At 34.6% G+C, this 16,315-nt stretch overlaps 1 protein-coding gene across 2 annotated transcripts in view; it reads right to left on the minus strand.

Annotated features, from left to right (window-relative positions):
* RPS6KA6 (ribosomal protein S6 kinase A6) overlaps positions 1–16,315 on the minus strand; it is a 121,547-nt gene that overhangs the window by 96,068 nt on the left and 9,164 nt on the right. The window contains exons 2-3 of one of the 2 annotated variants that reach the window (XM_021706162.1): positions 14,922–15,066; positions 11,371–11,487 (exon numbers count right to left, since the gene is read on the minus strand). Coding sequence is in view for 1 of the 2 variants with exons in the window: in XM_008072513.2 (XP_008070704.1) it covers positions 11,371–11,487 (117 nt within the window). In the remaining variant the exon portion in view is untranslated. The remainder of the gene's footprint in view (positions 1–11,370; positions 11,488–14,921; positions 15,067–16,315) is intronic. The other variant, XM_008072513.2, reaches the window with a different exon arrangement.

The raw sequence follows: 16,315 nt of genomic DNA on the forward strand, positions 1-16,315 counted from the left end.
CGTGACAGAGTGAGACTCTAACTCAAAAAAAAAAAAAAAAAAAAGAAAGAAAATAATTCCAAAGCTTGAAGACAGGTCTTTCAAATTAATCCACTTAGACAAAAATAAAGATGAATCAAAAAGAATAGAGCCTCTGAGAAATATCAGATAATGTTGCATATCCAAACCTACAAGTCACAGGTATTCCTGATAAAAATGAATAAAAAGTACAAAGCTTGGAAAACCTATTTGAGGGAATAACTGAGGGAAATGTCCTGGAAATTTACATATCCACATACAAGAAGCTCAAAGAACCACAAGTAAATACATTGTACAATGCACTTCACCAAAGTATTTAGTTACCAGAATATCTAAAGTCAACGTGAAAGAAAAAAATCTTAAAAGCAGCAAGAGAAAAGCATCTAATTCCCTATAAAAGACATACTCTCAGACTAACACCAAACTTCTCAGCAGAAAAACTACAAGTCAGAAAAGGATGGGGTCCTAGCTTCAGTCTTTTTAGAAAACAAGTGTCAGCCAAGAATTTTGTATATTGCTTCATAATTTTTATTCTGTGTTTCATAAATGAAGGAGAAAGTCCCAGACAAGCAAATGCTAAGGGAATTTGTCACCACTACAAGAAATGCCCAAATAAGTTGTAAACACAGAAATGAAAACTCAATACTCACCACCATAAAAACACATAAAATTATATAACTCAAAGGTCTTATAAAATATAATTAAGACCTAGTATGGTAGCTCATGCCTATAATCCAAGCACTTTGAGAGGCCAAGGCAGGCAGATTACTTGAGTCCAGGAGTTCAAGAGCAGCCTGGTCAGCATAACAAGACTGCACCTTTACAAAAAAAATTTTTTTAAATAGCCTGTCTCGGTGGCCCAGCTTGTAATCCCGCATCTTTGGGAGGCTGAGGTGAGTGGATTACCTGAGCCTGCAGGTTTGAGACCTACCTGGGCAGTGAGACCTCATCGCTACAATAAATCAAAAAATCAGCCAGGCGTGGTAGCTCCTGCCTGTAATTCCGGCTACTTGGAAGGCTGAAGTGGAAGGATCGCCGGAGCCCAGCAAGCGAGGCTGCGGTGGCCGGGAGCAGCCACTGCACTCCAGTCTAGGCGACTGAGTGAGACTCCAACTCAAACAACAACAACAAAAATTAGCTGGCCATGGTCACATGTGCCTGTAATCTAAGCTACTCAGGAGACTGAGGCGGAAAGTTTCCTGAATCCCAGAGGTTGAGGCTGCAATGAGCTGTGATCATGCCACTGCACTACAGCCTGGGTGACAGAGTAAGACTCTTACTTAGATAACAATAATAATAATAACAACAACAACCCAATTGAGACTACAAAGCAACTAGGTAACAGTGAAATTATGACAGGAAATAAACTTCACATATGAACTTACATGCTCCACTTAAAAGATATAGACTGGTAGAATGGATAAGAAAAACAGGATCTACCAATATGTTGCTTACAACAAACCCACCTAACTGGTAATGACACTTATAGACTCAATGTAAAGGGGTAGAAAAAGATATTCCACACAAAATCAAACCAAAAGTAAATAGATGTTGTGCTGATATCAGATAATTGAGACCTTAAATCAACAACAGTAAAAACAGTACAAAGAAGGTCATTATGCAATAACAAAAGGATCAATTCAAAAAGAATATGCACCTAACACCAGATCACTCAGATTCATAACACAATTATTAACATACCTAGGAAAAGAGAAAGACAATGATACAATAACTGTCGTGGACTTCAACACCCCACTTACAAAATAGACAGATAATCAAGGCAGAAAATCAACAAAGAAACTGTAGACTTAAATTAGACTCTAGAACAAGTGACCAAATAGACATTTACAAAACATTCTACACAACAACTGCAGAATAATACATTCTTCTCAAAAGTTCATGGAACATTTTTCAAAATAAATCATATTTTAGACCACAAAAAATTGCAATACGTTTTTAAAAATTGAAATAATATCAAGTATCTTCTCAGATCACAGTGGGGAAAAAAAACTAGAAATCAATACCAAGAGGAATTATCAAAACTATACAAATATGTTGACATTAAACAACCTGCTCCTGAATGTTCTTTGGGTCAATGATGAAATTAAAATGGAAATGTAAAAATTATTTTAAATGGATAAAAATAGAGATTAAGATGTCTGATAGTGAAATCAGTGACAAGAAGGAAACACAGCAATAACTGTCTATATCAAAAATGTATAAAGATCATAAATTAACAATCTAATATCACACCTCCAAGAAATATAAATATAAAAAACAAAGCTAAAATCTAGGAAACAAAGATAAATAAAAATAGATCAGAAGTAAATGATATTGAGACCAAAAAAGAAAGAAAAGAAACAAAGGATCAATGAAACAAAAAGTTGGTTGTTCAAAAAGATAAACAAAATTGATAGACCACTAGCTATTAGGCAAGAAAAAGAGAGAGAAGACTCAAATAAATACAATAAGAAATTATAAAGGTGACATTACAACTGATAACAAAACAGGTATACAAAAAATCATCAGAGACTAATATGAGAATCTCTATGCAAACAAACTAGAAACCTCAGAGGAAGTGAATAAATTCTTATAAACATGCAACCTGTCAAGATTGAACCAGGAAGAAACAGAAATCCTGCACTGACCAATAACAAGCAGTGAGATTGAATCAGTAATGCAATGTCTCACACAAAAAAAGTCTAGAACAAAATGGATTCGTAGACGAATTCTACCAGTTCTTAGTCTTTTCTGGCCTAAGGAATTCTTCACCATCTTAAAGATTATTGAAGACTCTGAAGAGCTTTTGTTTATGTTAGTTATATCCACTGGTGTTTATCATACTAGAAGTTAAAACAGAAAAAGTTAAATATGTGTTAATTCATTTTAAAAATCTGTTACATGTGAACATAAATATTTTTATAAAAATTTATTATTTTTCAAAATAAAACAATTAATGAAAAGAGTGACAGTGATTAACAGTTTTGCAAATCTCTTATCTGGCTTAACAGAAGATAGTTGGATGCTAATATCTACTTCTACATTCAATCTGTTGCAATTAAGTCATTCTACTTAAAGTACAGGTAGAGAATCAGACTTCAGAAGACATGATTTTTAAAAAGAGGGAGAATTTTAATATCCTTTTCATATAATTGTGGATACACTTCTTTGATAAGACAACTTGATAAGATAACTTGACAAATGGCAGTTTCTTAAAGGTTCATTTCAATGGAAAATCTGAATCCATTTCAATTAACTGTCCATATTTTGTTACACAAAATTGCACTGGTCTACTTCACACTTTGAATGAATTTTGTACCTGTGCCTGATTTGTCACTATCATGTACTGATTAACTAAAAAATACTGATTCACATAGTTATGCAAATCTTTTAAATGGTGACACAAAATAATCTCAACAGAAATGTCTTTAAAGTACAGGCATACTTTGGCGATATTGCAGGTTCAATTTTAGACCATTGCAAAAAAAAAGTGTATATTGCAATAAAGCAAGTCACATGAACTTTCTGATTTCCCAGTACATATAAAGGTTATGTTTAGACCATACTATAGTTTATTAAGTGTGCAATAGCATTAATTCTAACAAATGTACATATCTTAATCAAAATATACTTTATTGCTAAAAAGTGTTAACATTCAACTAAATCTTCAGTGAGTTGTAAATATTTGCTGCTGGTAGAGGGTATTGTCTCAATGTTAATAGTTGCTAGCTGATCAAGGTTGTGGTTGATAAGGGTTAGGGTGGCTGTGATAACTTAAAATAAAACAATAAAGTTTGCTGTATAGCTTTATTCTTCCTTTCACAAAAGATATCGTATGGCACACGATGATGCTTGATAGCATTTAACACACAATAGAATTTCTTTCAAAATTGGCCAATCCTCTCAAACCCTGCCATCACTTTATCAACTAAGTTCATGTGATATTAAAAATCCTTTGTCATCATTTCAACAATGTTCACAACATCTTCACCAGAAATAGATTTCATCTCAAGAAACCACTTTCTTTTGCTCATAAGAAGCAACTTCTTAATCGTTCAAGTTTTATCATGAGATTGCAGCAATTCAGTCACATCTTCAGCTCTACTTCTAATGCTAGTTCTCTTGCATTTCCAACCACACCTACAGAGAATTTCTCCATTGAAGTCTTGAACCCTTCAAAGTTATCCATGAGAGTTGGAATCAACTTCTTCCAAATATCTGTTGTTATTTTGATCTTCTCTCATAAACCACAAATGTTCTTAATGGCATCTAGAATGATAAATCCTTCCCGGGTTTTAAATTTACTTTGCCCAGAGCAATCAGAGGAATCACTATCTATGGCAACTAAAGCCTTACAAATTATATTTCTCAAATAATAAGACCTTAAATTCAAAATTACTACCTGTTCCATGGTCTGAAGAATGAATATTGTGACAGCAGGCATGACAGCAACAGAAACCACCTCGTATATCTCCATCAGAGCTCTTGGATTACTTGGTGCATTTTCAATGAGCTGTAATATTTGGAAAGGATACCTTTTTCCCATGCAGTATATCTGAAAAGTGGGCTTAAAATATTCAGTACTCCATGCGGTAAACAGATGTGCTGTCATTAAGCCGTTGTTGTCCCATTTATAGAGCATAGGCAGAGTAGATTTAACATAATCTTAAGGGCCCTAGGATTTCTGGAATGGCAAATGAACCATGATTTCTGGCTTCTGTCAAGAAAGTCAGCCTGTCTTTTGAAGCTAGAAATTAATCTCTCCTCTCTAGCTATGGAAGTCCTAGATGTCATCTTCTAATAGAAAGCTGTTTATTCTACACTGAAAATGGGTGTATGTGTGTGTGTGTGCACGTATGTGTGTGTGTGTGTGTGGTCACCTTTGTTGGATCTTCTGGATAACTTGCTACAATTTCTACTTCAGCTCTTGCTGCTTCAACTTGCATTTTCATCTTATAGAAATGGCTTATTTCCTTAAATCTCATGAATCAACCTCTACTAGCTTCAAACTTTTCTTCTGTAGCTTCCTCACCTCTCTTAGCCTTCACAGAATTGGAGAGAGCAAAAGCCTTGCTCTAGATTAGGCTTCGGCTTCAGGGAATGTTGTAAATGATGTGATCTATTCAGACCACTCAAACTTTCTCCATATCAGCAATAAGGTTGTTTTGCTTGCTTATTGTTCATGTGTTCACTGGAGTAGCACTTTTAATTTCCTTCAAGAACATCTCCTTTGCACTCACAACTTGGCTAACTGACACAAGAGACCTACCTTTTGGTCTCTCTTGGCTTTCAACACACCTTCCTCACTAAGCTTAATCATTTTTAGATTTTGATATAAAGTGAGAGAACAGTGACTCTTTCTTTCACTTGAATATTTATAGGTCATTGCAGGGTTATTAGTTGGCCCAATTTCAATATTGGTGTATGTCAGGGAATAGGAAAGCCTGAGGAGGGGGAAGAGTTGGCCAGTGAAGCAGTCAAACACATGTACCATTTATCAATTATATCTCATATTGCCACGGTTTGTGGTGGCCCAAAACAATGACAATCATAACATCAGAGATCACAGATCATAGATCACCATGTGTTAACACATGATAATAATGAAAAAGACAGATGTGTTATGAGATTGCCAAAATATGATACAGAGCCACAAAATGAGCACATGCTGTTGGAACAATTGTACCCACAGAATTACTCAACATAGGGCTGTGTCACACACTTTCAATTTGAAAAAAAAAGCAATAACTGTTAAGTATAATAAAGTGAAGCACAATAAAGCAAGGTATTAAGATGCTGATAAGGTCAAGGTGACAAGAAAAATGTTTCCAAATGTCTAAACTTTTGCTTGAAAGCTCAGATTTTATCATTGACAAAAATATCAGCAGTTTTTTTCATGAAGTAACAGGTTCACTCCATTCATTTTTGAGAAAACACTAATCAAATATACAAGTCTATGTAACTATACATTGTCGATCAATCTTTCAAGTAAAAATGGTTATCCATGAAAAAAGTGGCCAGTTCAGCTCACAACTCAAAAAAATCACAAAAGTCCTCTATCTTCAGACAACCTTACTATTTAACCTTATGCAGTTAAATAGCTTTATGTATACTTCCCACTGTGTCATAAAATATTAAAAAGAAGTGCATTCAAAGATTGAGATTTAATAAATTTAATACTTGTTAATGCCTCATCAAGGACATTCTTAAACTGTGTGAGGCAGCAGGGAATACAAGGACTACTGGTACCATTTGGAGTCACTGCCTTGATTGGCCAAGGTGCCGGCAGTTATACCAATATTTTTGGGAAATTACTGGGAAAGAGCTTTGACCTGAGAGCTCCTGAGGAGACTTTAGGTCTCCCAGGAGGTATGTAGACCACACTTTGAGAAACATTGTTCTAGAATACAGCCTTTAGTAGGATTGAAACGAATGGAGTATAAAGAACAAGAAGAGGCAATCAGAAGAAAGAAAGGTATAGTCCAGGTTTACAGGAAGACACTGTTACATAAAAGAGCCATTTAAAAGAAATTATTTTATTTTATAGTTATAGGGTACAAGTAAGGATTTACTACATAAGTGAGTGGCATGCAGGTAAAGTTTAGGCTTCTAGTTGGCCCTCTCCCCCATGATAGTGGACCAGGTACCAAGTGTGTTGCCACATACCCTAGTCCCTCATCTATCCCACCCTCCCTCCCCTAGCTGTGCTCAGTGTCTGACGATCCCTCCCTTGTGCTAGTGTGACCAGTGATCAGGGCCTGCATATAAGTGCAAACATGAGATATTCATTTATTTATTTCTGTGATAGTTCACTTAGTATGATGGTCTCCAGGTGCATCCTTACTGCTGTGAAGGCCATGATCTTGTTCTTCTCTATGGCTGTATAATATTCCATTGTGTATATGTACCACATTTTCTTTATCCAGTACACTTTCAATTGGCATCTGGGTTGGTTTCATATTTTTGCTATTGTGCAATGTGCTACAATGAAGATGCTTGTTCTGATGTCTTTTTAGTAGAGTGATTTATGTTTCTCTGGGTATATTCCAGAAAAGTGATTGCTGGATCATATGGAAGCTCAATTTTTAGTTCTTTGAGAAACAGTCACACACTTTCCACAGAAACTGAACTACCTTACATCTCTACCAACAATGTAGAAGTTTTTTATTTTCTCCACAGCCATGCCAGCACTTTTTGTTTCTTGACTTATTAATGATAGTCATCCTTACTGGTGTTAGGTGGTATCTCATTGTAGTTTTGATTTGCATTTCTGATTAGTGAAGCCAAACATTTTTTCATGTGTTTGTTGGCTGCTTATATGTCATCCTTTGAAAAGTGTTTGTTCATGTCCTTTGCCCACTTTGTAATGAGGTTTTTTTTTTTCTTTTCCAATTAGTTTGGGTTCCTTGTAGATCCCAGATGTTAGGTCTTGCAAATATAGCTTGCAAATATTTTTTTTTCCCACTCTGTGGGTTGTCTCTTTACTCTCTTGATGGTTTCTTTTGCTGTGCAAAAACTTTACAGTTTGATGAGGTCCCAACTGTCTATCTTAGCTTATTTCACATTTGCTTTTGAGAACCTGGCCATGAATTCATTGCTTACTCCAATGTCTGGCAGGGTATTCCCTATATTTTCTTCAAAGATTTGTACAGTTTGAAGTTTTACATTTAAGTATTTGGTCCATTTTGAGTTAACTTTTTTTATATGGTGATAGGTAGGGTTCCTTCTTTCTTCTACATGTGGCTAGCCAATTTTCCCAGCACCATTTGCTAAATATGGCTTCCTTTTCCCAATGTTTGTTATTGATGGCTTTGTTGAAAATTAGTTGGTTGAAGGACCATGGTTTTATTTCTGGATTCTCTGTCTTGTTCCTTTGGTCTGTGTGTTTATTCCTGTATCAATACCATGCTGTCTTGGTTACTGTAGCCTTGTAATAAAGTTTACAGTTTGGAAGTATAATGCCTCCGGTTTTGTTCCCTTTGCTGAGGATTGCTTTAGCTATTCATGTTAAAAGAGCCCCCCCCCTTTTTTTCCTAACTCTTCTAACACTCAGTAGTACAATATGGCGTTACTAGAAGTCATCATTCACAGTCTAGCAAAGTAATTGTTTATTTGTTCATAACTTGATCTGTTGTTTTCAGGTATTATGGGTGAACTTTCCTAGCCCAAGAAAAAATCATACCTGTACCATCATCCCACAATCAATGACCAAAGTACTTGCATGGCTTCAAACTAGTATATCTAAAACTATATCAATACTGATGGGTTTTTTTCAAGGAAAACTGTCCAGAAGAGAAATGAGTTACTCCAATACATTTTTTCTCTCAATTACATGGACTTTTATATATTCCAATAAGAATAATGAATACCTATTGTACTGGAAGATCACACATTTTGAAATGCTGATTAAAAAGAATCAACTTTATGAAATTATAAGATATAAGCATATATCTGAAACTATGACTTGATAGTTGATCAACTATTTAAGAGCACAAATATTCAGTAATTTCAAAAATTCATTTTAAGTCCTATAGTTGAAGGCTTTACTATCACAAAAGCAAATATAGTATGTTTTTCATAGTTTACGAATGTTAAAATGCATGCTATGTATAAATATTATTTGGCACATGATACATAAAAAAGGCTAGTCACACAATTTCAAACATGTTCTCATCTGTTTTATATATGTGTTTTAAAATAATTAATGTAAGCTATGTTAGATATATTTCAATGCAAACATTTGTAATCGTCAATAGCATTATATTTGGTATGCTTAGTACAGAGTTGTATATGCATCCTTTATGATAATACTGCATGCTTCCTTAAACCACAATCTTAAGTTGACTTTAGTACAGTTACTTCACCCCCATTAAATAGACTATAATGATATTCAATGTTACAAGGCTTTATATGAGCTAAAATCGATTTATTGTACTTTAACAATGGAACTTTTGCAGAAAAAACTTAAATAAGACTTAGAATTGCTCCTACACTTATCTGATTCACAGCCTTGGCCAAATTCCTGAATAGGTTCAGCATATAGCAAGTCACACCCACACAATGCCTACTCAAATGAGGCAATACTGACAAGCATGTTCACATTCTAGGAAGAAAAGAAAAAGTTACCTCCTTAATATTTATTTGGTTGATGAACTGTATAAAGATCACTATTCTGTATTTTAATACTAGGAATTTTAAAAAGGTTTCAATGATATCCCGGTTAAACCAAAATTTCTACACAAACAAAACTGAGTGATCCCTGAATTTAATGACTACATTGACAACTTGTCAGTATATTGCTATATTTAACATGAAGATGTTATTAAAGACATTTCATTATGTTATACATAATGAAATAGGGTCTTCACTTCATGAAGATTCACGAGAGAAATTTCTCTGGTCTGTTTGATCAGCTTCCACCTGAAAAATACTGTCAATAATTATACACTTGAATATATCAGCTTCTTTATAATGGCTGCCAAAAAACTTAAGTCTTCATTTTTGGCACACTAAAAGACTTACAGTCTTCATGTCATGCCTTTGTGAAAAGCAGAGTGTACTTCGGTTTCATCTAATCTTTCCTGCTTTGATTTTTCTTTGTTTCCATTGTCTTCACTACTTAACTTTAATTTTATTTAGTATTCATCTATGAAAGCCTTAAATCCTTTTTTGAAAAAAGGCTGGAGAAAAACAAAAACATATTTGAATAAATACATAATTAAGTGAACAAAACTAATTTTATGACTTGAAATGTTTGCTTGGTGAGATTTTATGTAAGTCAAATATTTATAAATTTGGAATATAAAAGAACTTCATCTCTATTCTTCTAAAATTAACAACATAAAAATAACTATATAGTGCAGAATAGTTAAAAAGAATAAAGAAACTTTTAAAACAGTTGTATATAATGTACATGCCTACTCTATAGGTCAGTCAGGCAGACCTGTAGAGTACACTGTAGCGTTACACTCCCCACCACCACCACCAATCTATTAATAATTCCTTCTAGTTTCTCTCTCCCTAGCACACTGTTCAAGTCCTATCTCTTTGTCTTATATATCCCCAATACCAATGCACTGCCAAGCCATAATTCATTCTGGTGTGTCCCGAAAATGTTTCCCTATATGTCACATGTTATATTCTATACTGCATAGATCTTAGGCTACTTTAAGACAATTAATGTCTATTTTACATTCACTAATATTGCTTGTACAACTGTCATGCACACATTGAGAGCTCAATGTCTTTCCTTGGGAGGCCAAAGAGGAAAGATCACTTAGGCCAAGAGTTTGAGAAGAGTCTGGGCAACATAGCAAGACTCTATCTCTAGAAAATGTTTAAAAAATTAGTCAGGAATAATGGCATGCATCAGTAGTCCCAGTCACTCAGGAAGCTAAGGCAGGAGGATCATTTGAGCCCAAGAGTTTGAGGCTGCAGTAAACTATGAATGCAACACTGCACTCCAGTCTGAGTGACAGAATGAGACCCTGTTTCAGAAAAATAAAATAAATTTCAAACGTCTCTCTTTTAAAATGTTCTAGAGTACAATAATCACTGCTCAGCTGCCTTACTTTTCCCCTTCCAAACTAAGCCTCGGTCACCCTGAAATTAGTAGCTTCCCCTTATATTTCTCCCCTAAAATTGTGGTTGCTGTTGTTTTCCTAAAGGTTCTTACTTACTTTGTGTATACAATAATTTTCATTTCTTAGATGTTAAGTATAGAAAGGTCAGGAACCAGACCTACAGACTTATTTTTCATAAGCCATATGCTTTGAAGTACTTAACAAACAACTCTAATAATGAGTATAAGGATTAGTCTTTCTCAATTTTGCTTTCTCCTTTGAAATGTGACACAATCTGTATATTACCCAGTAGCTACACTTGTTCTTCTTTACACTCCCTTGTTCTACTTTACTTAAATAGATGATAAACTCAATAATTAATACATAAATTAATGTATAAATTTTGACTTCTACAAGAGAGCTAAGAAATATACATAAAATCACTAGGAGAGAGCAAACTGTGTTCATGCCACCATGTGAACAGAAAGATATGGAATACCATTTTTTTAAATATAAAAACAAGCTACCTTGATTTAGGCAACTAATAACTAGCACACTATATTTTTCCCTAGAAAAATCAGTCAGCCCTGGAGATTAGAAACCTTGATTATTACAGAGAAATATAAAGAGGTGGGAATAAAGGTACAACAGAAATAAAAGGAAAAAATTAAAAATTACCTTTTTGTATATCCTTTGAGAAGTTTAGAAATGGCATATTTATCAAAGTATGTGTATACTTTTTTTGCTAAATATTTAGAAGAGAAACAAATGAGAAAACAATATTCATTACCTTTCCAAATGAACCCTGACCAAGAACCTTGAGCAACTCAAACTGTGCGGGGTCTGCTTTCTCATAGCCTTCCTTAACATGATGAGTAATGGGGATTTCTTTAACAATTCCTTCATCCTGTAGAAAGAAATTCAAACAATATCCAAATTCAATTCCAATCTCTTATGATCAGCTCCATTTAGAACCAGAAATTATACCATTTTTTTAAATAAAAATCAAGTTATCATACAGTTACCAACTGCTTCAATCTAGCACAAAGTCTTATGGGCTACAATCCCTACTTCCCTGTGGTCTAACACACACAGATACATCACCACCACTTTCCCTACCATAAAATTTTATGTAAACAAAAACATATAAAATAAAAATTTATACACTAGCTGTCCCTTCCAAATATGTAGTGACATAATAAAAGTATTAACAATAGTCTCAAGACTTCACTGGAGTATGACTTATGAAGTAGAAGAAAAGAAAGTCAAGATAAAACCTTGTAAATTGTGAGGCATGAAAAATATGTAATTTTTTTCTTTAATTAGTATTTCATTATATACACTTTCCAATATTTATATGATCAGCTAGGTACATCAATGAAAAAGAAACTAGCATAAACAGACAAAAATCTGCTGAGTCCAAATGAATGTTTCCAGGTCATGGCCCTACTTTTACTGAAATTTTGTATATAAATAATATAACAGATTTCCTACCACCTGGGTCAGGCAAAAGGAAAGCCACCCTGGGACTGTTCCTTCCCTTTGATGGAGGACTGCACTCAGCTGTGATGACTACACTCAAGTGAGCTGTAATTTTAGTCCCTAGACAAGCAACGGTAGCTAGAATGAAAAAAATACCTCAAACATATTACATATGACAAAATCACACAGCTGGAAGGGATATCTTATCCAACCCTCTCACTGTAAAAAGAAGAAAACTGAAACCCACAGAGTTTAAGTTCATATAACTAGTTAATCATAATGTCTAGAAATTCTGGTAGCTTTCCATTAAATTTTGGTATGGATGGCAAGGATGTTCTCAACCAAATCACCCTTCAATTAATTGATAAACAATAGTGATGATGGCCAAAGTGAATAAGGGTCTGGTCTCAAATGAACTATGCACCATGGCAGCTAAAATAACTTCCATATCACATAGGTAGTCAGACATTCATTCTCTCAAGGGAGGCATCTAGGCAGAGTAATTTCAGTTTTAGGTATTAGAAATCACTACTAAATCAATCAATAAATAAAGAATAATCAACTCAAAGTATCTGAGTACATATTTCTTATACATCAAAATAGTATTTTACCAGACCCTTTTAAACAATAATTCATAAACGTTTTCAAACATAAAAATTAAATTAAATTAAAATATTTCTGCTACAAGAGTGAATTTCCACATTTGAAAGAGGCCCTTTTTTAAAAGTCAAAAACCTTTTTGTAATACAATATATATGGTTTGAAGCTGATATTTGGGGATTATATTAAAGTATGACATATCTGTATGTACTTTTGCAATATGTGTATTCCAAAAGCAATATCAGATTATATACTTTTATTAATACGGTGGTTAACTGAGTTTTCACCACATATTATAAATCTATTCCTGGTCTTCAAAGTATAGAACATAGGCAAAACATGTTTTAGTAAGATTTGTCCAGTGGAAAGAATACTAGATGAAGAGTCAATAAACTTGAAGTCTTCCTCCTAACTCTGTCATACAAAGGCTAAGCAGCCTTGACTAAATCGCAAACCATTCTCTCCACAGACAGACTATAAATAAAATATTTTCCAGATTATGCATGGGATATTATTATTTGCATTGTATTCAAAACAAACAAAAGACACAGTGGCGTCAGAATCAAAATTTTTTTAAATGCTGATATTAACATAATGCTTGGGCATTTGTCTTTTTTATTAAAAACATATGTTCCTATGCAAATAATCACTACACATCACTAAATTATGACTTGTTCGCCTTTAAACAGATATTAGTTTACAATGTCCTGAGTGTGCAATAATAATCACCTGTATAAGAAACTTATTTACTACACTTGTTTGGGTCCCATCCTCAGAGATTGTGGTTCAGTAGAACCACAGGGAGAGCCCAGGCATGTGTATATTTTAGACTCCCTAGTTGGTTCTAATACATTTTGGCCAGGATTAAAAAACACTATTTAGGTGCTCCTAAGATTTATAGATAGTTAAACAGCTGTGCAGAAATACAAATGTAATATATATACACACACATGTACATACACGTATGCATGCACATATATGCATACATATGTATATATGTGCATATATATATACACACTCACTACAAAAGTGTTTCATCATTTGTATGCTAATATCTCTTTAGTGTCAAAATATCTGATACCTTCCTGTGTCACCTTTTCCAATATTGGTCTTTCTTACTTTATCTGTTCCCCACCCTATTCTTACTTATTATCTAACATTTCTCAGCCTTCTCAAGGCTATATGTACTGATGTGTACTGTTATAATCCTCTTTTTTGTCATCTGATACCCTCCCTCCACCTCACTTTCTTCGGGGACTTCATCCTTCCAAAAGCTTGAGAGTAGCAGCAATTTAGCTTGAAATAAGGTGATAATGTACTTATCGGTGATTCATTTGTGTTTTTCTTAATAGTAAATCATCCTTGAAAAAAATTTGGCTATCCTGGTATAATATAGTTGTGTCATACCATCTTATTTTCTCATATATACACATACACATTTATGAGAAATATATATATGTTTCATATATGTAAATATATATTTATATGTAAATATAAATTTAAATTATTCATTCACTCAACAAATCAGTAACATTTATTAAGCACATATTCTGTATCAGACACTGTGCCACACACTGGGGAATAGAAATAAAGTGTGAACTTGATGACAGAATTTTGTGAGAAACATCATATCCTTTAAAGAAACAAAAAGATACAAGTATGCTATAGGCTAAATCACATCCCTTCAAAATTAATGTTGAAGTCCTAACTCTCTGCACCTCAAAATATGGCTGTATTTGGGGATAGGTACTTTAAATAAATAATTAGGGTAAAATGAGTTTATATGGGTGGGCCCTAATCCAATATGACAGGTATCCTTATAAGAGGGAATTTGAACACATGTACCCACAGAGAAAACACCATGTGAAGGCACAGGGAGAAGAGATCTACAAGCTAAGGAGAGAGGCCTCAAAAAACTAACCCTGTCAACACCTTGATCTAAAACTAGACTCCAGAATCATGGGAAAATGAATTTCTGTTGTTTAAGCCACCAAGTCTATAGTTACTTTGTCAGGGTAGTCCTATTTCACAGTACATAATCTATTAAATAAAGATTGTTGAAATAAAGTTGTTAATGTGAAATAATTTGATAACTGACAAATATAGACCACTACTCTTTCCACATCAAATTAAAAATCTGAATCTTAGGCAAGTATGACTATGCATTAGGTTACATTATTTCTTTTCAATCTCAATGTAATAGGTGATATATATGAAAACTATAAAGGCTCAGTCACAACCAAAATAGTATGCTCTGACTTCTGTAACCTGTGATCATATTTTAACTCATAGGGCCAACATGCTGTAACACTGAAAAAAACATACTGATAAAATATAATATGAACCATCAAATATACTACTGCTCCATTCATTTGACAACTTTTTTTTAGAAAGAAGAAATCACCTGTTAATTGAAAAGAGAAAGAACTGATGACCGCCTATTAGTAATATACTATAACTCAATTACAACAGTTTTATAGGACTGTGGAACTAACATTCAGAAAACAAACCAAAACAAAAAAAGAGGGATTCTTAAAGCCTAAACTTGTGAGTTTTCACGTATTAATGCAACATCTATCTATTCAAACATTTGCTTTATTTGCGAGTAGATAGCCCACTTTTGTGAAAAGTTCACCCTGCAATTCCAAGAAGCATTTAGTTGTGGGTTTGTTAAAACATATATGCAGATACCTGGAAGTACAGCTGGATGCATTCTTCTCATGCAATGAATAATCCTAGGTCATTTAAAATCATGCCAAATACCAGCATATTTAAAAGAAGACTAACAGTAATTCCAAGTATTACTGCTAAAATATAAATGCAATGTCAAAATGCCAACATGGTGAACTAAACACATCAAAATGATGTACACATTGAAAGGTAATTGCAGAATATTTAGGTTTGCAAACGTTTGCATCAGTGACTGAAAACCAAAGATGGGCGACAAACTAGTTCTTACTTGGGTAGGTCTACTTATTAGGGTCACCGCTTTAGTTCTTTAATCTACAAAATAGTAATAATACCTGTTTTGTCCATTTCAGATCCCATTATAAGGATAAACTAAGAACTTGGAAAGCCACAAACATTATAAAAATTGAAGTTACTAAACTTACTTATTAAAACACTCCTGGACTTAAGATAGAATTACATCCAGATAAACACACTGTAAATTAAAAATATCTAAGTCAAAAACGTACTTCAGAGGTGGGGTGGCAAGATGGCAACGAGGCAACCCAGCGTCTGAAGCCCTCTGCAAGGGAGGTCTGCATTGGGTCTCTGACTCTCACCCCGGGAGGCTGGGGACCCCAGCATCGCAGCCTGCTCTACAGACAGAGCTCGGCCGCTGCCATAGCAAAGACTGGACAGTTTTGACTGCATTCCAAACAGTCCTGCCGTAGCCGCCACCACAGCCCATCCCCCCACCATCGCTGCTGCTGCCGTCGCCATCGCCACTGCCGCCACGGCCTCTGGGAGGGGTAGCACATCACACCACCTGCCTGAGGAGATCCACAACAAACCGCTTCAGGGAAGATCTGCTGGGATCGCTGCCACCTATCCTGCCTCCGAGACTGTCCTGCCCGCCCGGTGTGGGGCTCCTGTTGCCTGCTCAGAGGAAGGCAGCCATCTTGTTCCTGTCTGGCCCCACCCCCTCT

Source organism: Carlito syrichta, unplaced genomic scaffold (assembly GCF_000164805.1).
Source record: "Carlito syrichta isolate Samal-C Ts95f unplaced genomic scaffold, Tarsius_syrichta-2.0.1 Scaffold315303, whole genome shotgun sequence".
NCBI classification, from domain to species: domain Eukaryota; kingdom Metazoa; phylum Chordata; class Mammalia; order Primates; family Tarsiidae; genus Carlito; species Carlito syrichta.